Here is a 24,770-nt window from a genome sequence, read left to right on the forward strand (position 1 = left end):
CTTTAGCATGCTTCTTTTTCCTAGGAATGAACTTTTACTGTGTCTCCTGAATTACTCCCAGAAACTCCTGTCATTGCTATTTCACTGTCTTTCCTGCTAGGTTCTTCTCCCAGTCAGTTCTGGCCAGCTCTTCCCTCATGCCTCTGAACTGTAGTTACCTTCATTCAACTGGAATACAATTACATCTAATTCCAGCTCCTCTCTCTCAAACTATGATCACTGCCTCCGAAAGGTTCCTTCACCTTAAGCGTCCTTATCAAATCTGCCTCTTCACACATCACTGAATCCAGAATTGCCTGTTCCCTCGTGGGCTCCACCACAAGTTGCTCCAAAAAGCCATCTTGTAGTTATTCCACCAACTCCTTTTCTTGCGGTCTACTACCAATCTGATTTTCCCAATCCACTTGCATATTGAAATCCCTCATGATCAGTGTAACCTTGCCTTTCTTTCACCTTTTCTAACTCCTGATGTATCTTGTGCTCCACATCCTGACTACTGTTTGGAGGCCTGTACATAACTCCCATTATTGTTTTTTTGCCTTTGGGGTTGCTCAATTCTACCCACACAGGTTCTGCATCATCTGACCCTATATCGTTTCTTGCTATCGATTTAATTCCATTTCTTACTAATCGGGTAATCCCACCCCATCTGCCCACCTCCCTGTCTTTTTAATAGTATGTATACCCTTGGATATTTAGCTTCCAGTCTTGATCCCCTTACATCCACATGTCTGTAATGCCCACCACATCATACCTGCCAATTTCAAGCAGCATCACAAGTTCATTTACCTTATTTTGTATACTGCGTGCATTCAGATACAACACCTCCAGTCATGCATTTACTGTCTTTCCTTTCATTGTCATCCCTTTATCCGGTGTGCTTGAAGTTAAATTCCCAACCCTTTACTATTTTGTGTTCTGGAGACTTTAATAACCTCTCCTTTCTTTTCATGCTATTCCATGCAGTTGAATCCAACCCCCCCTCAAATCTGCTTTGTTTCCCTCCCCACCACCACTTTCTAGTTTGAAGTCCTATTGAGCACCCTATTTACTCTTTTTGCTAGAACCTTGGTCCCGGCTCAGTTCGATTAGACCATCCCAACGGTACAGATTACTCCTATTCTGGTACCCCTCTTTCCCACATCACTCCTTTAGCCACTTGTTTACTTCCCTTATTCTCATGTCCCTATGGCAATTTGCGCGTGGCTCAGGCACTGATCCGGAGATTAGAACCCACGACCTATTCTTTAGTTCCTATTTCCTGATAATCCCCAAACAGAACCTCTTTCCTCATCTTGCCTATGTTGTTTGTCCCGACGTGGACCACAATAACTAGATCTTCACCCTCCCTCGACCACCTTGAAAGGATACTGGAGAGGATGTCCCTCACCCTGGCACCAGGCAGGCAACATACCATGTGGGACTCTCGATCCTGCTTACAAAGGATGCTATCTATTCTCCTAATTATAGAATCCCCTATGATTACCCCATCTTTTTACTATCCCCACCTTTGAATGGCCTCCTCTACCATGGTGCTGTGGTCAGCTGGCTCATCCTCCTTACGGTCCTGTTCCTCATCCACACAGGGAGAAAGTAGTTGGTTACAAAAATAGAAGTTGCTGGAAAATTTCAGCAGGTCTGGCAGCAACTGTGAAGAGAAATCAAGGTTAGCGTTTCGGGTCCGGTGACCCTTTGCCAATCTGATTTCTCTTCAGATACTGCGAGACCTGTTGAGCTTTTCCAGCAACTTCTATGTTTGTTTCTGATTTAAAGCATCCACAGTTCTTGTTTTTAGCAAGTACTTCGTACCTGTTGGACAGGGTCAAGAGCTGAGGCTCCTCTGTTCCTGAATACAGGATCGCTTTACCTGCCTCACTTGCAGTCACACCCTGCTGTCACTGACCACTGATCGAATTTGAGGTATTTAATGTACCAGGTGTGACTGCCTCCAGATAACTCTCCTCTTCTCAGATGTGTCATAGTGTCCAGCTCATCAATTCTGAGCAGAGGTACCAACGCTTGCTGCAGGCATGGTCACTGCAGCTCACAATGGCATCAGCCAACTCCCACAGAGAGAGACAGACCCCCCCCCCCCCCCACACACACACACACACCCCTTATGTTTTAACAATGTCTTTTCTCATCCTTCTAAGCTCCAATGGATACAGGCCCAACAACTCAAACTTTCCTTGTAAGAAAATCCCCTCAAACCTCAAAAGCTTTCAATGGATTGCCTTCGACATTGGTATATCTTCCCTTCAATATAGGATCAAAGTTGTTCGTATTATTCTCGGTGTGATCTGGCTGTAACTTGTATCGGTGTATTAAGATCTTCCTATTTTTATATTCTATTCCCTTTTGGAATAATAACCAACATTCCAATTGTTTTCCTGCTGATATTTTGTGCTATGTTTTGTGGTTTATACACAAGGACCCCCAAATCCCTCTGTTGTCTTTCGTCATTTAAATAATATTCAGTTCTTTCCACATAAATCAAAAGTCTCTCTTTTCCCACATTCTATCTGACTTCTGTCCACTGACACATACCTTGTTTGTATCTCTTTGCAGACTGTGGCATCCTCACCATTTGTCTTCCTGTTTATTTTTGTGGCTTTTAAATTAGCATACTGACTGTAAAGTCCAATAAATTAGAATAACTTTATTTGTTGAAACAGCATCCAAACTGGAACTCATTTCTGTTGAAATAGGAGATGGGAAACTCAAATTTCCTACAATTGTATTTGAATTATTTTCAAATTGTGATGGTGATGTTTTGGAAGACAATTTGTTTTTTGTTGAGTTAGAGGCTCATTATTTTGAAAACCAGTTTTTAATTAGTACTTACCATGCATGTAATTACTACTGAATATAAACACAGTTAGAGTTGTATGTTCCAATAGCAGGTGCATACAATTCTGAGGTTTTGCTGTCCATTTTAATTGAATTGTCCAGTATAGGAAATAATAGTCTGAACATTTGAGATTCTTTTTATTAGAACAGCACCGAATGTCCTCATAAATAGTTTATAGCCTTCATTGTCACATAAATCCATTTCTTGCATTTGAGTTTATATCAGATGACAAAGTAAAGTACTCCTTTATTTAAACTCAACATTCTGCCTGATTGTTACATGATACGAGCAGTTTGGTATTGCTGTTATTCTGTAGGAGCAGAGTAAGAACGACATACATTAGAATCATCTCATCTCCTGCCTCCTGAAAACAAGTTAGACAGCTCCAACCAGAAGGTTGTGAATGAATTTGCTGAGGTGTCCCACAATACTGAAGTGGTCAAATCACTTTGAATACAAGTTAGTACCGATATAAGCAGTCTCAATTTATTAGAAAACAAATTACAATAACCAGTAATATGAACAATGCTGTCTCTAATCTGATTTGGCGCCCTTAATGTTACAATACTTCCCAGGTCTGTTGTAGATTTACGCAGTCACTCTTTTTTTTCTCTCTCTCTCCCTCTCTCCCTCTCCCCCTCTCTCTGGGTCTGCGAAACTGCTCTCTCTGTCTCTTCTCTGTCTGTCTGTCTGTCTGTCTCTTTCTCTCTCTGTCTCACCCTTCTCTCTCTGTCTGTCTCTCTCTGGATGATTGGCTCATCTCTGCCTCTTACTGTGATGGTTTCATCGGAAGGCCTTGAGAAGATTCAAGATAGGGGTCTGCAGGTTAACCCTGTTTCTATACCACCTTCGGGTGGTTTTCTGGAACTCCCTATAGTTTTGGTGAGTCAGGGAGACCATTTTAATAGTTTGACACATTGTCAATCATTTTGATCGATACAGTGCCTTTCTGTCTGGGCCCTTCTTTGTTTGGTGGTTGCGTTGTGGAGGATATATCTAAATGGGATAACTGTTGCCTTTTACGTTATGCTAGTGTCATTAGCATCTGGCTGCTGTGTTTGCACAGTGTTTGGTGTCTTGGTTTTGTGACTTCAGAATTTTATTTGGCCAATGTACCCAGCACCCTTTGCTGTTTAACCAAGTTAGTAATCTATCTGTGTTTTAGCAGCCAGGAAACTGCTGCAAACTATTTGTAAATTCATACATTCATGGACCAGCTAAACTGTCGTGCTCAGTTTGCAGTTGGAACAGCATGCATGTGCAGTGAAACGTTTTATAAGCGTTTCCAATGATATGTGCACAATGTAATGGATAACTGTCATAATGCTGCCTTTCAATCTTTCGGAGAATTGTTAAGCAAATTTTAGAAAGGTGAGGTTCTCCACAACAGTAAACAAGAAAAACAAAAATTATTCCAAGGCAGCTCCTCATCCTACCCACTCCACTCACTTACTTAGCAACACTCTTATTTTTTTCCCCCTCTCCCTCTCAAATTCAGTCACTCGCACAAGTGTGCATATCACTCTCTCTCGCAGGTGCATGCGGGATGTGCAAACGTGTGGTACTCTCGCATACACTCTGTCTGTCTCTCATAATCTTATGCTCTCTCCTGGACACACTTGCCCACCAGCCCGTGTTCTCATGCACATTGTCTGTCTCTCTCTCGTGCACTCTTATTTTGTCTTACACATACTGTCTGTGTTTCTCCATCTTACGTACTCTTTTTCTCATATCACTGCTGCAGTTGCTGCTTCTTGTCACATCCATGACTGACTTGCCCCAGGACTCTGTGACGATGTTGCTCCTTTAACAAGTTTCTGTTGTCCTTGGTTTGTTTTTCCAAAGAGGTTGTAAAAGACAGACTCCGAAAAGTCTTAACCTTTGAAGGGTTTTAGGGTCGGTTTGATTATAGCTAACAGATAATGCCTCAGTCAAAAGGCTTTAAAGTTTATAAAAAGCACTTAAACAATGAAAGGGGAGCGGCCAGTTCTTGCAGCTCAGTTTTGCTCTTGTTTGATTTGGTTTTTGGCAGTCTATTCACTGAAAGTAGTCAAGCAGTTGTGAAGCTGCTGGACCCAAGGGAAGAAGGTCCATGCTGACCCACCCCCTCTCCCTGACTTCTGTTCTGTAAAACCCTGTGTTTGATTTTACTTTTTGTGCTGAGGGGTGTTTATGGGGATTGTTGCAAGTATTAGGAACAGCATTAAGTTGGGAAAATCTGTTGGATTTTCGGATAGGTTGTTATTCGGTATTCTGTTTTCTGTTTGTGTTACACTCGGTAATCTTGTAAATAAATCTTGTTTAAAATGAAGTAGTATGACCATTTGCATCTCTCCTGGAATACCCACTGTAGACCTGCTTAACTAGCAAAGTTAGGGTCTGGCCTACTTTCTTGAAATGTTTTGAGGGGATCTGGCCTGGTCCATAATAACTCATTGTACTTCGCTTTTTTAATGATTAAAAAAGACTTCCTCCCGATGCTGTTGCTGGACAACTGCCCTACCCCAGTGGAGTGTTAATTTGCCATTTGCGTCATGTTGATGGCCTGGAAAATTGGCACTTAATAGAATGCTTCAAATATTTTAATTAAATCCTTGCACTGGGAGACAAGTCCGAAGCCTGTTGATAAAATTCCCTTGTGGGTTGGCACGATTCATCCCATTACTCACTACCTGGAATGATGGAAGAATGAATAGTGCTAAAGGTCTCCTCATGTTATTTTGCTAAGGCACAGGCCTAGCTTTCATTCCACCAATCCCCTTCAATTCTCCAATTCATTCACCCTACTAGGCTGCAATGAGCTAAATAATTTCTCCAGATTTTATTTATGTTCTCTTAAATGGAGTAAAATGGTTTAATAAAGGTAAATGCGAAAATTACATGGATTCAATTTGTTTAATTTCATGGTAGCTGTTGCTTCCCAGTTGTACAGAATTGCATAGAATTTACAGTGCAGAATCGGCTATCCAAAACAAGGAGGTCTTGGTTATAGTTAAGTTCCAAATGAACTTTCACCCATATCACTCTTAGTACTCACATATCTCAGTATCTGCCACATGTTCAGTTTCCTCTTAAATACATTTATGCTTTTGCTTCATCTACTCCACAGAGGAATGAGGTGTCTCATGTTCAGCACTACAAGGGAACAAAATTGCCCCTAGATTTATTATTGGATTTATTAGTGATTATTTTCTGTTTACATCCCTTAGTTTTGTTCCCATTATAACTGGAAATGTTGTCTTGAACTCAAAAAAAGGTAACCAGGAGCATTCGCTATTGCTTTTGTTTTAAAATCCAGGGTTGATATGTTCAGAGAAGAATGTGTTTATCATGGTTTATTTTCCCAGTGTATATCTGGCACATTTTTGAGATGATCTAGTTTTAAAACATGTGGATGTAACCTTTATAATGCTTTATTTATTTATTAGTTTTGTTTCTTTATACTTAGCCCAACATTTTGAGTACTTCACAGGACTAGCTTTAAAAGAACTTTGTTTTTATGTTATCACATATTTAGCACACATTTGTTAATGTTTCATACATACTTTTCTGCCAAATATTGTGGGCGGCACGGTGGCACAGTGGTTAGCACTGCTGCCTCACAGCACCAGAGACCTGGGTTCACATCCCGCCTCTGGCGACTCTGTGTGGAGTTTGCACATTCTCCCCGTGTCTGCGCGGGTTTCCTCCGGGTGCTCCGGTTTCCTCCCACAATCCAAAAATGTGCAGGTTAGGTGAATTGGCCATGCTAAATTGCCCGTAGTGTTATTTGAAGAGGTAAATGTAGGGGAATGCTTTGGCGGGTTGGTGTGGACTTGTTGGGCCGAAGGGCCTGTTTCCACACTGTAAGTAATCTAATCTAATCTGATCTAATATTCACAATATGACCATGGAAGGCTCATGTAACTGTAGTGCCAACTGGAAGGGGACCACTTAAGCTAGCTGGGAGAATCAGATGTACATGTTGGAAATTGCTTTGCAGGGTTGTTCAGAACTTTGTAAATGGTGAGTAAGTTTTTAAACATAAATTTCTAAATTTTTTTGTCCTTTTACTTTTGGACTGTCCCTGCTGTACGCCTAGTCAAACTTGACAATCTTAGATACAGATTTGGTATTGATTCCCTTCTGAATGGTAGAAGCATACTTTTCAGACTGAATAACATTCCTGCATTTTGAGATAACATATTTGAACACTATAGTATCATTTGTTCTGCAGTTTTACTAACCTCATTTGAGGTTGGCCCAGGGAGAATGCTTCTTGGGAGATTAGCTTACATATTTACTCATTTCAAATATATTCTAGCTCTCCTGTTTTTCATTTCTAATTCTCTGAGTCCTTCCTTTACTCTCCAGTTTGAGAGTGCTTCTTGCTCACTTTTGTTATCTTCTGTATGCCTCTGGCTGGTCTACTTGCTAGAACAATCCTTCCTGAGCAATCCCTTGCCTGTTTATTTGTTTGGCAACTTAGCTGCAGCTTTTGTTTGCTCACCAATCCAATCATAGTACTTTCTGGCTGACAAAAGCTAGGCAGAACAGCAAGTAATTGAATAGTCACAAAACAGTTCAGAGTGAGGATAGAATTGCTTTTTTAAAAAGCAAGGAGTTAAGAGAATATGAGAATTAAAGAACAATCATCATTAAAAAGTAAAGGAGTGGATAGGAACCCAAGCATCCTATTAAATCTAATGTAAGCTAACACCACTGGAAATCTGAAATGAACACAGAAAATTCTGGAAATTCTCAGCAGATCAGATGGCATCTGTTCAGAGTGAAACAAGAATGACATGTATTTCTCTCTGCTCTTGTCACCTCTGCTGCCTCATAATTTTAGTATTTTTGTTTGTATTTCAAATTCCCAGCATCCATGATGTTTTCCTGATGTACTACAAGGAATTTTTGTTGTGTGAAGAAAATATTCAGCAAAGCAAAACTTGTTTCTTTTTTTTTAAACAGGTTGTTGCCTATCACTACTGCCAGGCTGATAACACTTACACTTGCCTCGTACCAGAATTTGTCCACAGTGTAGCAGCTTTGCTTTGTCGTGCACCTCAGCTTGCTGCCTTCAGGGATCTACTGCTGAAGGAATCACACATACAGAGCGTCCTCAGTCTACGATCTTGTGTCCAGGATCCGATGGCTGCATTTAAGAGAGGTATTTTGGAGCCTCTTGCAAATCTGGTAAAAGGTAAGGCTCTTAACAGATGTAAGTGATTTGCTTAAGATATCTGCTGGGTATTATGTAAATAGTTATAGTGTCTGTAGTATTTTATACCAGATTGCCAACATTGAAAGTTAACCTATGAAATATAGCATAGATTAACTTTTAACTGGCACCTTATGAATCTGCATGCTCGATAACAGCAAAAATTATATATCTCAAATACTGTAAGTTTACTGTATTATTGCAATGTCAGAGTAGTCAGTTGAGAGTGAGAAGACTTCATGCCAGTAACTTTAATTTAAGACAAAGTTGCATTATTATTTGTGATTTTTGCTGTAATTAACATATAATTGTGATGTGTGTACCCTCGCTTTACCTTTCGATTACTTAATGTGTGTATGTACGTTGACTGTGTGGACCTCTAGATCAACCAGTACGCTCCTCACCCCATGGGTGTCGATTCATAAAACGTTTGTTGTATTCACACAGAGCTAGATTTACATAAATATTGTGGAGTACCTCTTTATTTAGACTTGTTTAGGAACTTCAAAGTTTTAAACATTTATTTTGGCAACAAAGTTTCTGGACTTGTGAGCTAACAACTGCACAACATGGACTACAGGGCCTCTGCGACCTTAGTAAATAATGGAGCGAAGAGTATGTCCTTGACTAATTAAATTAATGAATTGAGAAATAATCAGGGCAGACTGAAAAACCTGGTGAACTAACATAGGCCAATTTAATATCAAATTAAATACATAGACAAAATAAAGAGAAGAAAAGAAAGATTGGATAGATGAAGAAAAGAAAAAAAGCAAAGTGAAAAAAGATTGAAAATTTCACAATTGGACAATTTTTTGAAATAATTCAGTGAGCAGGCATGAGAGCATTTGAAATAGGAGCAGGTGTGAGCTATTCAGTCCCTTGAACCTTTCCTGCCATTCAGTAAGATTGTGACTGATCTGCCCCAGGCCTCAACTTCTCTTTTATGTCAGTTCAGCATAGCTGTCACTCCTTGATATTTTAAAAATCTCTATCTTCTCTTTAAGTACTTTCAATGATCTAGCCTACACAACTTTCCCACACGTTCACATACAATCATAGAGATGTACAGCATGGAAACAGACCCTTTGGTCCAACTTGTCCATGCTGACCAGATATCCCAACCTAATCTAGTCCACCTGCCAGCATTCAGCCCATATCCCTCCAAACCCTTCCTATTCATATACCCATCCGATTGCCTTTCAAATGTTGTAATTGTATATGCCTCCACCACTTCCTCTAGCAGCTCACGTACCATCCTCTGTGTGAATAAGTTGCCCCTTAAGTCTCTCTTATACCTTTCACCTTAAACCTTGCCCTCCAGTTCTGCACTCTCCCACCCCAGGGAAGAGATTTTGTCTATTTATCCTAACCATGTCCCTCATGATTTTGTAAACCTCTATGAGGTCACCCCTCAGCCTCCGATGCTCCAGGGAAAACAGCCCCAGCTTATTCAAGCTCTCTCTAAAGCTCAAATCTTCCACCCTGGCAACATCCTTGGTAAATCTTTTCTGAACCCTTTCAAGTTTCATGACATCTTTCTGATAAGAAGGAGACCAGAATTGTACGCAATATTCCAAAAGTGGCCTAACCAATGACCTGAAAAGCCGCAACATGACCTCCCAACTCTTGTACTCAGTACTCTGACCAATAAAGGAACGCATACCAAACGCCGCCTTCACTATCCTATCTCCCTATGAGCCTACTTTCAAGGAGCAATGAACCTGCACTCCAAGGTCTCTTTGTTCAGCACTGTTGAACTGGAATCCAATGAGATTGATGAATGAACTGGGCAGATTAAAAACAAAAATACAGGCAAAGTTTGGGGTACATCTAAGTTCAATTGCATCTCATTTTTATAATCAATTTAATTCTATTAAGCTATTCTAAATTTCCTGCTAGTTTTTCTTTAATGGACTCCCACTATCTTTCCAATGACAGATATTAGGCTAACTGCCCTGTAGTTTCGTATGTGCTGTCTCCCTCTCTTTTTCAACAAGTGTGTCATGTTAACAGTTTTCGTATCCTGTGGAATCTGCCCAGAATCCAGTGAGTTTTGGAATATTTCAGCCAATTCCACTGCTCTCTCAGCAGCTGCTACTTTTAAAGCCCTTGGATGCAGGCAGATGAGTGCCTTATCTGCCTTTGGATCCATTGGTTTCTCATACTTTGTCCTTGTGATGGGGACTGTCACAGGGTCTTTTCTTCACTTAGAGCCTTATTTATCTGGTATCGTTAGAATGTGCTCCACCATGAAGGCTGAAGCAAAATATTGGCTTATATTATCTGTCATTTCACTGTTCTCCTTTTGTTCCTCGGTTGCAATCTTCTAGAATCTCCTCTTTTAACTTTGTATAGTATGGAAATAGACTCTTTGGTCCATGCTAACCAGATATCCTAGTCGCATTTGCTGGCGTTTGGCCCATATTCCTCGAAACCATTCCTATTCATGTATCCATCCAGATGCCTTTCAAATATTGTAATTCTACCTGCCTCCTCCACTTCCTCTGACAGCCTGTTCCATATATGCACCACTCTTTGCATGAAAAAGTTGCCCATCGGGTCCCTTTTGAATCTTTCCCCTCTCACCATAAACCCGCGCCCTCTAGTTTTAGACTCCCCTAACCTTCGGAAAAAAGACCTTATTCATCCTATCCATGTCCCTCATGATTTTATTAACCTCGATAAGGTCACCCCTCGTCCTTTGACGTTCCAGGGAAAAAAGCCTCGGCCTATTTAGCCTCTCACTGTAGCTCAAACCCTCCAATTCCAGTAACTTTCTACAGGAGGATGACCAGAATTGAGCGCAATATTCTAAAAGTGGCTGAACCAATGTCCTATACAGCTGCAGTATGACCTCCCAATTCCTGTACATGATGCACTGACCAGTGAAGGCAAGCATGCCAAACGCCGCCTTCACCATTCTGTCTACCTGCAACTCAACTTTTACTTTACTACTATTACTTTAGACTTTTAAAAAGCTGTTGAAACTCATGCTGTTTTTCTATTTCTTGCCAATTTTCTTAGATAATCAGTTTTCTTTCTCTTCATTACCTTTTTAGTCCTGCTGCTGGTTCCTAAAAAGAAAAATCCCATCTCTCTAGCCTTGCACTTTGTATGCCAAAGTCTTTGGCTACTCCCTTTGGCTACCTTTGTTATCCAGGGTGGTTCATCATTCTCATTGAGTACTACTTTTTGGCATGAATAAATTTTGTTGAGCATTAAAAATATCTGTTTAAATGTTTGCAACTGACATTCTACTTCGTCTGTTTTCCCAGCTCGCTTTGGACAATCTTTTTCACTCCTCTGTAATTGCCCTTGTTTAAGTTGAAGACACTGATTTGAGATCCAATATGCTCTTCCTCAAACTGTATTTGAAATTCTACTATGTTGCGAAGGCGACCCTCTAGTTGATGGTTATCTGAGATTTCTTGTAAATTCTACTTCATTACACAGTAACAGACCTAAATTAGCCTGTTCCTGGTTGGGTTCAGTGATATATTGCTTTAAGAAACAATCTCCTGAAGAAGTCTACAAATTCACCTTCTACATTAGCCTTGCCGTTGCTCATTTTCACCCACATGGTAGTCATTTCCATCTCTAACATTACTGAGAAAGACTTTGACTATCCACCCTCTACATAGCTCTCATAATTTTTTTCTATTTCAGTCAGGTCACCCTTCAGCCTTCAATATACCAGCAAAAAAAATGTCCACCCTCTCCTTATAGTTACTACACTCTAACCCAGGCAAAATCCTGGTAAACCTCTTTTGCACCCTCTCCAAAGCTTCCACATTCTTCATATGGTGTGGTGCCCAGAACTGTTCCCAGTAATCCAAATGTGACCTAAGTAAAGTCTTGTACACCTGCAGCCTCACTTGCCAACTTTTATACTCCTTGCCTCGATTGATGAATCATGCCGTATGCGGCCTATACCACTTTATCTACTTGTGTTGCCACTTTCGGAGAGCGATTGGCTTGCATCCCAAGATCCCTCTGCACATTAGTGCTCCTAAGGGGCTTGCCATTTACTCTATACTTGCCCCTTGTATTATAGCTCCCAAGATGTGTCACCTCACACTTGTTTGGATGAAACTCCTTCTGCCATTTCTCTGCTCTATTTTCCAACTTGTCTATATCTTGCTATATTCTTTGGTAACATTCCTCACAATTGACAATTTCACCAATTTTGAAAAATTACAAATCAGACCACCTACATTTTCTTCTAAATTGTTTATATATTTTACAAACAACAGAGATTCCAGCACTGATCCTTGCGGAACACCACTGGTCCCAAACTTGCAGTCAGAGAAACCCCCTTCCATAACTATAATCAAGCCAGTTTTGTATCCAACTTGCCCATTCACCATAGATCCCATGTGATTTGATAATCTTGACTAGCTTTTCTTGAGGGAACTTGTAAAATGCCTTGGGAAAGCCCATGTAGACAACATGCACTGCCCAATCCCATTAATTATAATGACTTACTCAAAAAAATTAAATCAAATTTGAGACAGGACCTCCCCACATGAAGCCATGCTGATATCCCCAATAAGTCCATTCTTCTTAAAATGCAAGTAGAACATGTTTGTAAGAATGTGGCTGTAAGACTTTGGTAGCGTGTGTCTGCTTGTTTGGGTTTGTTTCTGAGGAATCGGCAGTTTGTGTTTATTGGGTACCCATTTTCTTGAAAACGTTGAACAGGTACTTTTTTCTGCTGTTTGTAGTGCTTGGGTGCTGCAGTGTGATGTAGCTCATTGAAATAATGTCATGATGCAGCTCTGTTTGTAGGTGTTGGGATGATGCAGAGATTTCCTCGAGGCCTAGCATTCTAACTGGAACTCCATTAATAAATACATGATAAAAGGCTCACTGGTCTATAATTTCCTGGATTTTGCTGCTTTTACACAAAGGAACAAGATTGGCTATTCACCAATGTTCTGGGATCTCGCCTGTTGCTAAAGAGGATACAAAGATGTCTGCCAAGGCTCCTTGTCCTCTTTAGAGTCCTGGGATAGATCTCATCAGGCCCTGGAAACTTACCTACACAAACAAAACCATCATGTTCTTAGTGTTAACATTGCCTAGAATATCAACATACCCTTCCCTAATTTTACCATTATCCATGTGCCTCTCCTTGAAGAAAACCAGTTGGGGTTTTTAAAGAAAGGACTATCATACTCCTAGAATGTCTTTGCTAAAATCGGTATGCTTAAATCTGCATCTTCTTTCCAGACTTAAAATGTTAAAGTTACAAAAATAAATTGGGGATGGATACAATTTAAGGTACAGAAGCGTATCTCTTGATGATGTGTGAGGTACATGGACTAGCAATTCTTGAGGCATTAATTTTTGAGAAGATTTGTAGCTCAGGTTGATGATACGGATGTAAGTTAGCTCACTGAGCTGGAAGGTTTGTTTTAGACATTTCATCACCATGGCTAGGTAACATCATCAGTGAGAGTCTCCGGTGAAGCAGTGGTGGTACGTCTCGCCTCTTTATTTATAGATCCTGGTTTTTGAAGGTGGGTGATATCATTTCTGGTGTTTTTTTCCAAGGGAAGGTGGATGGGTTCTAAATCGATGTGCTTATTGATGGAGTTCCAGTTAGAATGCTAGGCCTCTAGGAAATCTCTGTGCGTCTCATCCCAACACCTACAAACAGAGCTGCATCAAGACATTATTTCAATGAGCTACATCACACTGAAGCACCCAAGCACTACAAACAGCAGAAAAAAGTACCTGTTCAATGTTTTCAAGAAAACGGGTACCCAAGAAACACAAACTGCTGATTCCTCAGAAATAAACCCAAACAAGCAGACACACGCAACCAAAGTCTTACGGCCACATTACTTTACATCAAAGACATAATTGGAATGACTTCCAGACTACTCAGACCTCTTGGCATCATGGTAGCCCACAAACCTACCAACACACTTAAACAGTGACTAATGAACCTAAAAGATCCATTAGACACTACCAGCAAAACTAAGTCATTTACAAAATACCATGCAAGAACTGTAAAACAACACTACATCGGGCAAACAAGCAGGAAACTTGCCACCAGGATACATGAACACCAACTAGCCACCAAAAGACATGATCCACTATCACTAGCTTCCATACATACAGACAAAGAAGGACACCACTTTGACTGGGACAACACACTCATCCTAGGACAAGTGAAATAAAGACACCCACAGAGATTTCCTAGAGGCCTAGCATTCTAACCAGAACTCCATCAATAAACACATTGATTTAGACCCCCTCCACCTTCCCTTGGGGAAAAAAGCAGAAATGATATCACCCACCTTCAGAAACTAAGATCAATAAGTAGAGAGGCCCGACATACCACCAGTGCTTCACTGGAGACTCTGTGATGTTACCTAGGCATGATGACAAACATCTGAAAATAAACCTTCCAGCTCAGCGAGCTAACTCAAATTCATACTTGAGGCATATGTTGTCAAATGTGATAGACATCAACAAAATATAGGCTGGTGGTAAGAGGAGACACGTGGCAGATACAATATAATGCAAAAAAGAATGTGGTGATGAATTATAAACTTAAGGGCACAATTCTAAAGGGAATGTAGGGATTAAGGATGTTCACAGATTGTTGAAGTTAGAAAATGGGTTAAGAGCATAATTGAACAGAGATATAACATTCTGAGTTTTATAAATGAAAGTGTTGACTACCAACGTATGGGAGTTGTGGCGAACCTGTAGAAAACATTGATTTGACTTGAAATGGAAAGTTGTATGCAACTTTGGCATCACATTTTCAGAAGGATGTCAAGGCTTTTTAGAGAGCCTGCCAAAAAGATTCTGTTTGTGTTCTGTGTTTGAAAGACTTCAGCTACATGGATAGATTGAAGAACCTGAGCTTATTCTGCTTGGAAGAGAGAAGATTGAAAGGAGATTTAATGGAGTTATGCAAAATCATGAAGGGCCGAAACAAGGGAAAACCAATTTCACTTGACAGTGTCGAGAATCAGAAGGTGCAGGCTTAGTGGTTGGCAAAAATGGGAATGCAACATGAGGAAAATATTTATTATGTAGAAAGTAGCTTGAATATGGAATGAAGTGTGTGAAGAAGTAGTAAAAGCCTTTTCAAATGTTAATTCCGCAAAGAGGAGTTAGATAAGTACCTAAAAGGAAATAATTAGCAGAGATACAGGGAGAGGAACAGGAGAAGATGAACTAAGTTGTTTTGAGAAGAGTCGGCAGGCCGACAACTGCATCCAAAGCTGCACTTATTATATAATTTGATTTTTTAAGGTATATTGATGGAGTCTGGATAACTCAGTGGGACTGGGTGTGTGGAATGTGTAGTAATGTAGATTCTATGCGGTAAAAATGTTTAATTAATTTTAACTTTCTCTGCAGAAAAGAAGATTCCTGCAGATGATTATATTATTTTAGTGGATGGCTTAAATGAGGCTGAGTTCCATAAGCCTGATTATGGTGATACAATTGCATCCTTTCTAACTAAAATAATTTCCATGTTTCCATCTTGGCTAAAGTTGGTTGTTACAGTTCGAACCAATCTGCAGGTAAAAACCTCTATTTATACCTTTACAGATAAAAACTAACCTCCGATATCTAGAGACACATTGCAACAAGATATTAGGTCCAACAGTCAGCTTGAATTTATTGTAAAGGTTACACAGATAAAGTTGTTAAAAAAATTTAGAATTGTGATTTTCACTTGAAGCCATGAATTAAACTAATGAGAGACAACAGGAAAAAAGTCTGTTGCTCCTTCGGCATGAAAATTGAATTATTGGCTAAAGTTCAGGTAACTGGACACAAGACCAATTAAAATAGTTGCCTGTTTATTACGTTAATTTGGCTGGTGTTCTTTCCTTAATTGCACTTTTAAACATTTCGTTGAAAGTATTTCAGTTGTTTATTGATATGCAACAAATTAATTTTAAGTGTTGCTCAAGAATAATTATCTTTTGAGTCTGATCCTCATTAACAGATCATGAGATGATATTGTCAGTAGAAGCTGGAAAAGTGCCATATCACGATCAGCTGCTGAAAGCTAAAATATTTTCTCATTACTTAAGGATTAGTTTTTTTATGTATGTTTGTATTGCATTATTCTGAAGAATCAACATACAGTGAACAACACAATAAACTGTCTCTCAGGTGGGTGCCAGCATAAAACATTACTCAAATATGCAGGTTACGTGGCTTTTTAATTAAACTAAATGAGGTAACCTTAACTAAAATAAAGCAAAGAACTGAGGATGGTGGAAATCTGAGACAAAAACTGAAGTTGCTGGAGAAACTCAGCAGGTCTGACAGCATCTGTAGAGAATGTAGAGTTGACATTTCAGGTCCAGTGAACCTTCATCAAAAGCCGACCTTAAATCTTTCTTTAAACTTTGACCTTTAAATCCAGTTGCACTTCTCATATATGCCACTTGGAAAAAAAAAGTTTTAATTTTTAATCCTAATTGTGTAACTTGAATAAATGTTCAGTATGCACATTCTGCCAACTTTACAATTTTAGTTTGGATATACATACTGATAGTAAAATTGGAATGTTGTAATTTTATCTTGCTCTACCATTCCCCACTCTGAAGTAACTGCAGAACCACCACAGGTTAAAAGACATAAGTACAGTATGACAGGTTACATCAACTGCTTTCTTGTACTTAATATACAAGTACACAAAATTTTATCAGAATATGCACAAAATACGTGACTTCAGAATGGTACACGTTTATTTTTTAAAAATCAACCTTCATGATGAACCACACACTCGACTCAGATCTCCGGCATCTGTAGTCCAGTCCTCACTTTCTGCCATTACAGGTAATTGAAAACTACCTTGGTTGTGTTTACTTCTAGCAATTACATTTTCTGATCTTAAGAAACAGCATTATGATCGTGGTTGATGTGATATTAAACAAATTAGATTCCAGAAACCTGGTTTAATAGACTATAAGTTTTATTTTTCTTTTAGTGTACCCTGGAGGTCACAGATAGCGTTCTCTCTAATTTTCTTTCCAACTGTGTGGGCCTCAGAGGTCTGTGTGCATCAGTGACTTCCAGAATTGGAATTCAGTGCCACCATCAGTATGGTGCCAGTCGTCGTATGCCATGCAATAGCTGTGTGTGTACACAGCTTAGAAGGAACATTGGTCACTAAACCTATTTAAAAGAAGCTGCCATTGTACTTTTAACAAAAGAACATAAGTATTGCATGCAGAGGAACAGCACAAACTAATCTCACTATGTAGAACATTTTCATAATGTTCTTATTACAAATATCAAAGAAAAATTCAATCATTTTATCCCCACAGTACCCTTACAGAACTCCTATCTGAGTGAAGGGTTACTCTCGTCTCCATGTTGAAACTCCTTGTTCAGCTGACATGGCTGTAACCTGTTTCCTTTTCATCGAAGTTCTGTGCATTCTTGTGCTATTTTGCTTTTAATATTAAGATAATATTTCCTCCTGAGAAGCTTAACTGAGCTTCAAACTCGGCTATCTTGCTATTTAACATGTGTTCCTTAAACTCATGTCTTTAATGGCCTCTTGTTTCTAAAGCTTTATTCTTACTGACTTCTAAGCCACTCAGGACAACTTTTTGGCTCAGACTCCTTGGACACTGTTAATAACAGAACTGTTAGCAACTTCTTCTTCTATCTGAATTAGCCTGCAGACACGTTCTTTCAGATTGTTGTGAATTGGACTCTTATTGCTAGATAACAAGTTTATTTTCCTCCCTTCCACATTTTTTTCTCAACTTTGAACTGTGCACCTCAAGGGTCTACCGAAATGCTTATGACCAAGGCAAATTTCCAACACCATATCACCCCCCTCACAGCAAGTCAGAAATAAAACTAAAAACCCTTCTTAACTCACAAAAATTTAAAAAAAACATTATTTCAACTTAAAGCTATACATTGTTCTACCACTTAAGATCCCAAGCGCTCAAATAATATATTATGAACTTTAACACAACAAATGCAAGTGGTAATGCAAGATATTAACAAATGACTGATAAATTATGCAATGTACGTTCACAATGCTCTTGCCATAAAATGTGTATGTCCTACTGTATGCATTAGTAGAGATCCACTCGTGTATATTGAAAAATTTGAGATGTACCTTTTTTTTCTAGTATTGTTTACAAATTTCTGACTTATACTTGGGTGACATGGAAAAGAATTAAAAGAGATTGATAAGTTTTACTGATTTTTATAGCCTTAGGAATAAAGTAAAAACAACAGCTTGGAAATGGAATAAAAACAGCTTTCATTTAAATAGCTCTTTCAAAGCAAACTACCTTGATGTGCTTTACATAAATCTAAATAATCAAAATTTGATACCTGATGTACAGAATGCAGTATTGGGGCATAAGTCCAAAGAATGGTCGAAGAGATTGGTTTCAAGTAGGATCTCAAAGGAGGAGAGTTAAATAGAGAAGCAGAAACAAGTAGGAGAGAATTCCAAGCCTGGGGTCTAGGCTACTGTTATACTTAGAATTGAGTATGCTTAAGATGCTAGAATTAGATGAGCACTGAGATTGTGAAAACTTGTAGAGTTGGAGAAGGCTACAGAGAAACAGAAGCAACATAACTGTGAAACAATTTCAAAACTTGGTTCAGAATTTAAAATTTGAGTTGTTGCTACTTCAGAAGCCAATATAAGTCAGGAATATGGGTAATAGATGAATGGGATGTGGTACCAGTTAAGAAACAGGCAGCAGAGTTTGCATAATGGATAACCTCAACTTTATGTAGGTTAGAAGATGGGAGACGGGCAGAGTTTGTCAGTGATATGAAGTTGATACTAGACAGTCATGTTGATGAAGCGCATATGTTGTTTTTTTTTGTTTCAATTATGGTACCAAGGATTTAAGCTGTCTAGTTCACCACCTTATATTTGTCAGATTAGGTTGCCACAGGTAACAGTTTCTAACCTATAGATTAAATTTCAATGTAACAGATCTTCAATGATGCTTGTTTATATCAGTTAGATTTTGTGACCTCGCATTACCCACTGTCTCACTGTTGTAGCAGGACAATATGTTAATTGCTATAATTCTTCTGATCGAAAAATGTTTTCTATTGGCTACAGTGGCACAGTGGTTAGCACTGCTGCCTCACAGCGCCAGAGACCCGGGTTCAATTCCCGCCTCCGGCGACTGTCTGTATGGAGTTGGCACATTCTCCCCGTGTCTGTGTGGGTTTCCTCCGAGTGCTCCGGTTTCCTCCCACAGTCCAAAGATGTGCAGGTCAGGTGAATTGGCCATGCTAAATTGCCCGTAGTGTTAGGTGAAGGGGTAAATGTAAGGGAATGGGATGTAAGGGAATGGGTCTGGGTGGGTTGCGATTCAGCGGGTCATTGTGGACTTGTTGGGTCGAAGGGCCTGTTTCCATACTGTAAGTAATCTAATCTAATCTACAGAATTCTCTAGAAGTTTGTACAGGTGTTTCTGTTACCTCTTGAATTACACAAACCTATTGTATACAATATAAATTACAAATTGCAAATGAAAATTAAATACTGTCTCCAACGTGAATACCTATTTTAGAACTTATCTCTTCTATTTTGTACCTAGGCTATAGATTAAAAGTATGAAGAAATTGTCTGACAATATTGTATTTATTTACTACATCATGACAGTGATCTGTATTGGAGTAATACCAGACTTAAAATACTGTGGGTTTTGGAACTCTGTAATGAAAACCTAAAATGCAGGAAATGTTCAGCAGCATCTGTGTGAGAAACAGTATCAAAATTTCAGATTTCTCTTGTCAGAAGTAGATGTAATAACAAATGTAGTTCATCAGCAATTAATAGTTTTTAAGGAAGGCAAAAACCTCTATGGAGGGGTGGATGGTTGGAGGGATTAAATGACATGTTGCGAGGTAAATGAGATTGTAATTGGACAAATGAATAAAACATATGCCTATAAGAGGGGTAAATGGGAATATCTGAATCATGAACAGTGGCTACCACTCAGTTTCTTCCCAACTACATACATGATTCTGTTATTCAGTGTTTTTTGAGATTTTCTCAATGAAATTTAATATATTTAATGCAATAACTTGTGGTGCATTACGCCTTCGCTCTGGGTTGACATCATCATCACATTGATTGTGCAGGAATCTTCTGAAGAACTTTGCACTGTTCATCATGTATGTTTCCTTATCAAGCTGGAGAGTGATCCTGGGGCAAAATAGGTTTAAGCTCATGGTCAAGAAATTAATTTGCGTTGAGCATCAAGAAACTACAATTCACATTGTAATATGATCTGCCTGTATTACTCGCAAGACAAAGCTTTTCATTGTGCCTTGGTACCCATGGCAATAAATTCAATTCAATTCAATTCATGATTTTCTACGTATGATGAGCAAATCAGAATAGCTGACATTACAGTTATCCTTTCATGAATGAAGTGGGATTGCTGCACTGTTAGGATGCACAATGAATTTTCATTTGGTACCTACGTATAAAAGCAGATTTAATTTAGTGGAATCAGCAGCTAGTGGAAGTTTTGTCTAAAACAGCTAACGCTGCAGCTACAATCTCAGTTAATACATCCAAGTTGCTTTGTATTCCCAATCAGGTTGAGAGAACTCCAGTTTCTTCTACTGTGGCTGTCTTTTCGGAGTGGCTGTTGTAGATTTTCTCTTAGCAGTGCATCTAGAGGAGGAAAATTTCAAGGAAAGGGGAATCCCATCAAACAGAACTGAAGTCTGATCAAAAGGCCAATTAGATGCTCCCTTCATCTTTGCACCCATGTTGGCAAAAGTAAATCTTATTGATTTTTATTTTGACATCAGTCAGGAATTGTTTCAGAGAAGATTAAAGTTCAACTGAAACATTCTGGAGGAAATGGCCTATAGTTTGTGTTGTTTGCCAGAACTGCTCTGATTGGCTGAGAATGGGACTTATTCTTTTTAAAGTACACCCCAGCTCATTTTATGATACAAGCTCCTACTTCACATTTGTTTTTTCGTTAGGGACCACTGATTTATTTGTCAGGGCAAATGCAAGAAAGCCTCAGCAGAAGTAGCATCATGCAAACTCCAGTAAGAGTTTGCAAGGAGTTAGGTTTATCAAATGCTTCTTTCAAGTACCGTTCTATTATTATTATTATTGTGCCCCATGTCAGTGAAAATTTAGATTATTCCACATTGACCATATATAACATTATGAAATGAACAAAAAGTCATAAAAATTCAAATTTTAGAATAAATTTAAGTTTGAGAGTTTAAAGGTATGCATTGAAAGGAGCTGAGTACCAAAGTGCTACATTGTTACAGCTACATTATTTGAATAAGATACTGAGCTTTGGTTCCAAATGTGAAATCTCTTCAGATGGGTACAAAAAGTAGAATGGCATTATTAGAAAGAAAAGCAGGGGACATTCAATTGATGTCCTGGAAACTAAAAATATAAAATAAAAACTAGCTATTCATCTTGTTGTTACAGGACCAGATGATAGCAATTTGACTGCCATGTTTTGCCAGTTTAACAATAGTGGCAATGCTTCAAAGATGTGATTTGAGAATATGGAAGAATTCATGTAGATATTAGTCTATTTAGAAAGTATGAACCACATGAAATTTAAAATTTAGGCATTTAATAGATCAGAAAAGGCATTTTAGTGCAGTTCAGGGTTTCAAATTCTCAAATTGAAACTACCACCTGGGGCTGGGAATCTTTGTAAAGTCACTCAAGGCTACAAATTAACCTATAGCATTATGAGAAGCTGAAATGTAAGGCGTTGTCTTTTAAAGCATCAAAAAACTCAAGTTTTGAAAACAAACATTTGTCTTCAAGCACATCAAAGACCACTAAATGTAACTAGATATTTTTTAGCTGAATACTGAAATATAATGACTTGAAAATGTAAGAATGATATGGAAACAAAACAAAATTGTTTGCAAAAATGTTCCTACAATGGAAATATGTCAACTTGGATTTTCAATATTTGCAGCTTTTGTTGTGATTTATTTTTGCCTCAATCTTAAAAACCTTATTTCTTACAGGAGATCACAAATCTACTTCCATTTGTCAAAATTTCTCTGGATGATTTTCCAGAGAATAAAGATATTAATGGGGATCTGAATGCATACATCCATCACAGAATTAACAGTAGTCATGGAATACTGAATAATATCTCTTTGAGTGGAAAAACTGACACTATCACAGTGAGCAAAGTCAGCAATCATCTCATCATGCGTAGCCAAGGATCTTACCTATATTTGAAGCTGACCCTGGATTTGTTTGAAAAGGGTCATTTAGTCATTAAGAGTGCAAGTTACAAGGTAGTTCCAGTATCCTTGTCTGAACTGTATCTGCTGCAATGCAACATGAGGTTTCGAACACACACTTCATTTGCAAAGGCCCTTCCTGTGTTGAATGTGGCCTTGGCATCCCTTCATCCACTGACAGATGAGCAAATTTTCCAAGCAATAAATGCTGGCTTTGTGAAGGGTGACTTGGAGTGGGAGGACTTCCAGCAGAGAATGGAGAGCCTTTCATGTTTCCTGATCAAACGAAGGGATAAGACTCGAATGTTCTGTCATCCATCCTTTAGAGAGTGGCTTGTTTGGAGAGCTGATGGTGAAAGTCTGGACTTTCTCTGTGATTCAAGGTTGGTGCATTTGAATTTTTAAGCAGTTCTTACATGTTTATTTATAATGGAAGATTTACTTGGATCTTTTTTGTCCATTTATTTAAAGCAAACTTGCATTCCTTACTGATCCTGGATTAATGGAAATTAATTCATTGCCATACAGCAAAATTAGAACTTTAAAAAAAATCTTTAGGGTTAAAATGTATTTCTCGCAATGAAGGAAAGCATAATTAAATGGAGGCTTCCTTTGATCAATATACATTTGTTTTGCTGTGGCTCAGTTTAAGTATACTTATCTGGATTAGAATATTTTTCTTTGAAATTGTGTTAGAAATTCAGGTCCTTTTAAGTTCCAGAGTTGATTGAAAGCTGGTGATTGTCATTGGACTTTGGGTTCTTTCGGGCTCTTTCGACTACTTCAGAGATAGTGTCCCTATCTCTGAAGTAGTCGACTCAGTTTCAAGTCCTGCTTGCTCCAGATGTATGTATCAATATCTCTGAATAGATTGCTTTTTAAAAGAAAGAGTAGAAGAGATTAAAAGAAGAGTTTGAACTGTGGACCGAGAAAGGGACCAGAAAGGAAAGATGAAAAATGGTATTTGGGCTGAACTATGAATTTACAATAAAACTCATGTAAATGTAAATTTTCTGCTACTTAGTCCAATAAATGGATGTTAGTCTATTAAACATACTAGGCTGACACTCCTGTGTGAATTTGACAGAGTACTGTAGCTTCTGAGCTACCTCTTAGTATCATCAAAAAAAGATGCATTGCTAGTTTTCAGGTATACAGGTATGTCTAGTTCCATCCCATCACCATATATCTCAACATCTCAACTCCTCAACTTTTGTTAAATTATCAAATCCAACCCAACCCAAGTTGATGTACCAAATACTCATCTCTGCCTTTATTACTGTCAGACTTCCCAAATCCTACCTTCAATAAACTTGAAGTTAGTCATATCCCAGCTTCTTGTATCCTTATTTCACACTGTCATTCATTCATTACCCCATATCCACTTATCAACCATGCTGCATAACCTTGTTCTCAAATCCTTTCTTCTTCTGTTTCTGAAATCTCCTTCAGTCCCACAGATCTTCAGCTATTTCAGGGAATTTGAAACTCTGGGTCCATTTGAAGTTTGTCAATAATATTTTACAAAAGCAAAATACTGTAGATATTGGAAATCTGAATTGAATTGAATCGAATCATTTATTTGTCACGTGTATTAAATATGAAAGTGATGAACCATCGCCATGCGTAGGCACCATTCTCGTTAACTGAAAATAAAAAGTAAAAATAACTTAGTGTCCAACTTTTCCTTCTCCACTGCTGTACTCCCGCTTTAGCCCACACTATGCCGTTGCCAGAGTCCCGACTTCTGGCTACACCAGCCCACAGCATGCCGCTGCTTCGGGCTTTACAGGGCGGCTGGCTCTGGAGCAACGCTGCTTCTGAAAATGCTGCTACTGATCCAGAACCCATCAAAAGGATAGTCTGAAGGAAAAAAGGAAGCAATAGTGAGAACTGGCCAGAAAAGCACAGCAATAGTCATGGGAGATTTTCATCTACATTCCAACTGTGACCAGTGGAGTGCCACAAGGATCGGTGCTGGGCTGTCTACTTTTTGTCATTTATATAAATGATTTGGATGCGAGCATAAGCGGTACAGTTAGTAAGTTTGCAGATGACAACAAAATTGGAGGTGTAGTGGACAGCGAAGAGGGTCACCTCAGATTACAACAGGATCTGGACCAGATGGTCCAGTGGGCTGAGAAGTGGCAGATGGAGTTTAATTCAGATAAATGCGAGGTGCTGCATTTTGGGAAAGCAAATCTTAGCAGGACTTATACACTAAACGGTAAGGTCCTAGGGAGTGTTGCCGAACAAAGAGACCTTGGAGTGCAGGTTCATAGGTCCTTGAAAGTGGAGTCGCAGGTAGATAGGATAGTGAAGAAGGCGTTTGGTATGCTTTCCTTTATTGGTCAGAGTATTGAGTACAGGAGTTGGAAAGTCATGTTGCAGCTGTACAGGACACTGGTTAGGCCACTGTTGCAATATTGCATGCAATTCTGGTCTCCTTCCTATCAGAAAGAT

At 38.9% G+C, this 24,770-nt stretch overlaps 1 protein-coding gene and 1 long non-coding RNA gene across 4 annotated transcripts in view; one reads left to right on the forward strand and one right to left on the reverse strand.

The window, feature by feature from the left end:
- tanc1b (tetratricopeptide repeat, ankyrin repeat and coiled-coil containing 1b) overlaps positions 1 to 24,770 on the forward strand; it is a 201,023-nt gene that overhangs the window by 103,189 nt on the left and 73,064 nt on the right. For all 3 annotated transcript variants that reach the window (XM_043693814.1, XM_043693815.1, XM_043693816.1), the window contains 3 exons: positions 7,805 to 8,036; positions 15,444 to 15,610; positions 22,083 to 22,690. In XM_043693814.1, the coding sequence (XP_043549749.1) occupies positions 7,805 to 8,036; positions 15,444 to 15,610; positions 22,083 to 22,690 (1,007 nt within the window). The remainder of the gene's footprint in view (positions 1 to 7,804; positions 8,037 to 15,443; positions 15,611 to 22,082; positions 22,691 to 24,770) is intronic.
- The window catches only part of LOC122551622, a 4,021-nt gene continuing 3,117 nt past the window's right edge, over positions 23,867 to 24,770 (reverse strand). Inside the window, exon 2 of the long non-coding RNA XR_006312149.1 lies at positions 23,867 to 24,170. This is a non-coding gene — a long non-coding RNA (uncharacterized LOC122551622). The remainder of the gene's footprint in view (positions 24,171 to 24,770) is intronic.

Source organism: Chiloscyllium plagiosum, chromosome 7 (assembly GCF_004010195.1).
Source record: "Chiloscyllium plagiosum isolate BGI_BamShark_2017 chromosome 7, ASM401019v2, whole genome shotgun sequence".
In the NCBI taxonomy this organism is placed as follows: domain Eukaryota; kingdom Metazoa; phylum Chordata; class Chondrichthyes; order Orectolobiformes; family Hemiscylliidae; genus Chiloscyllium; species Chiloscyllium plagiosum.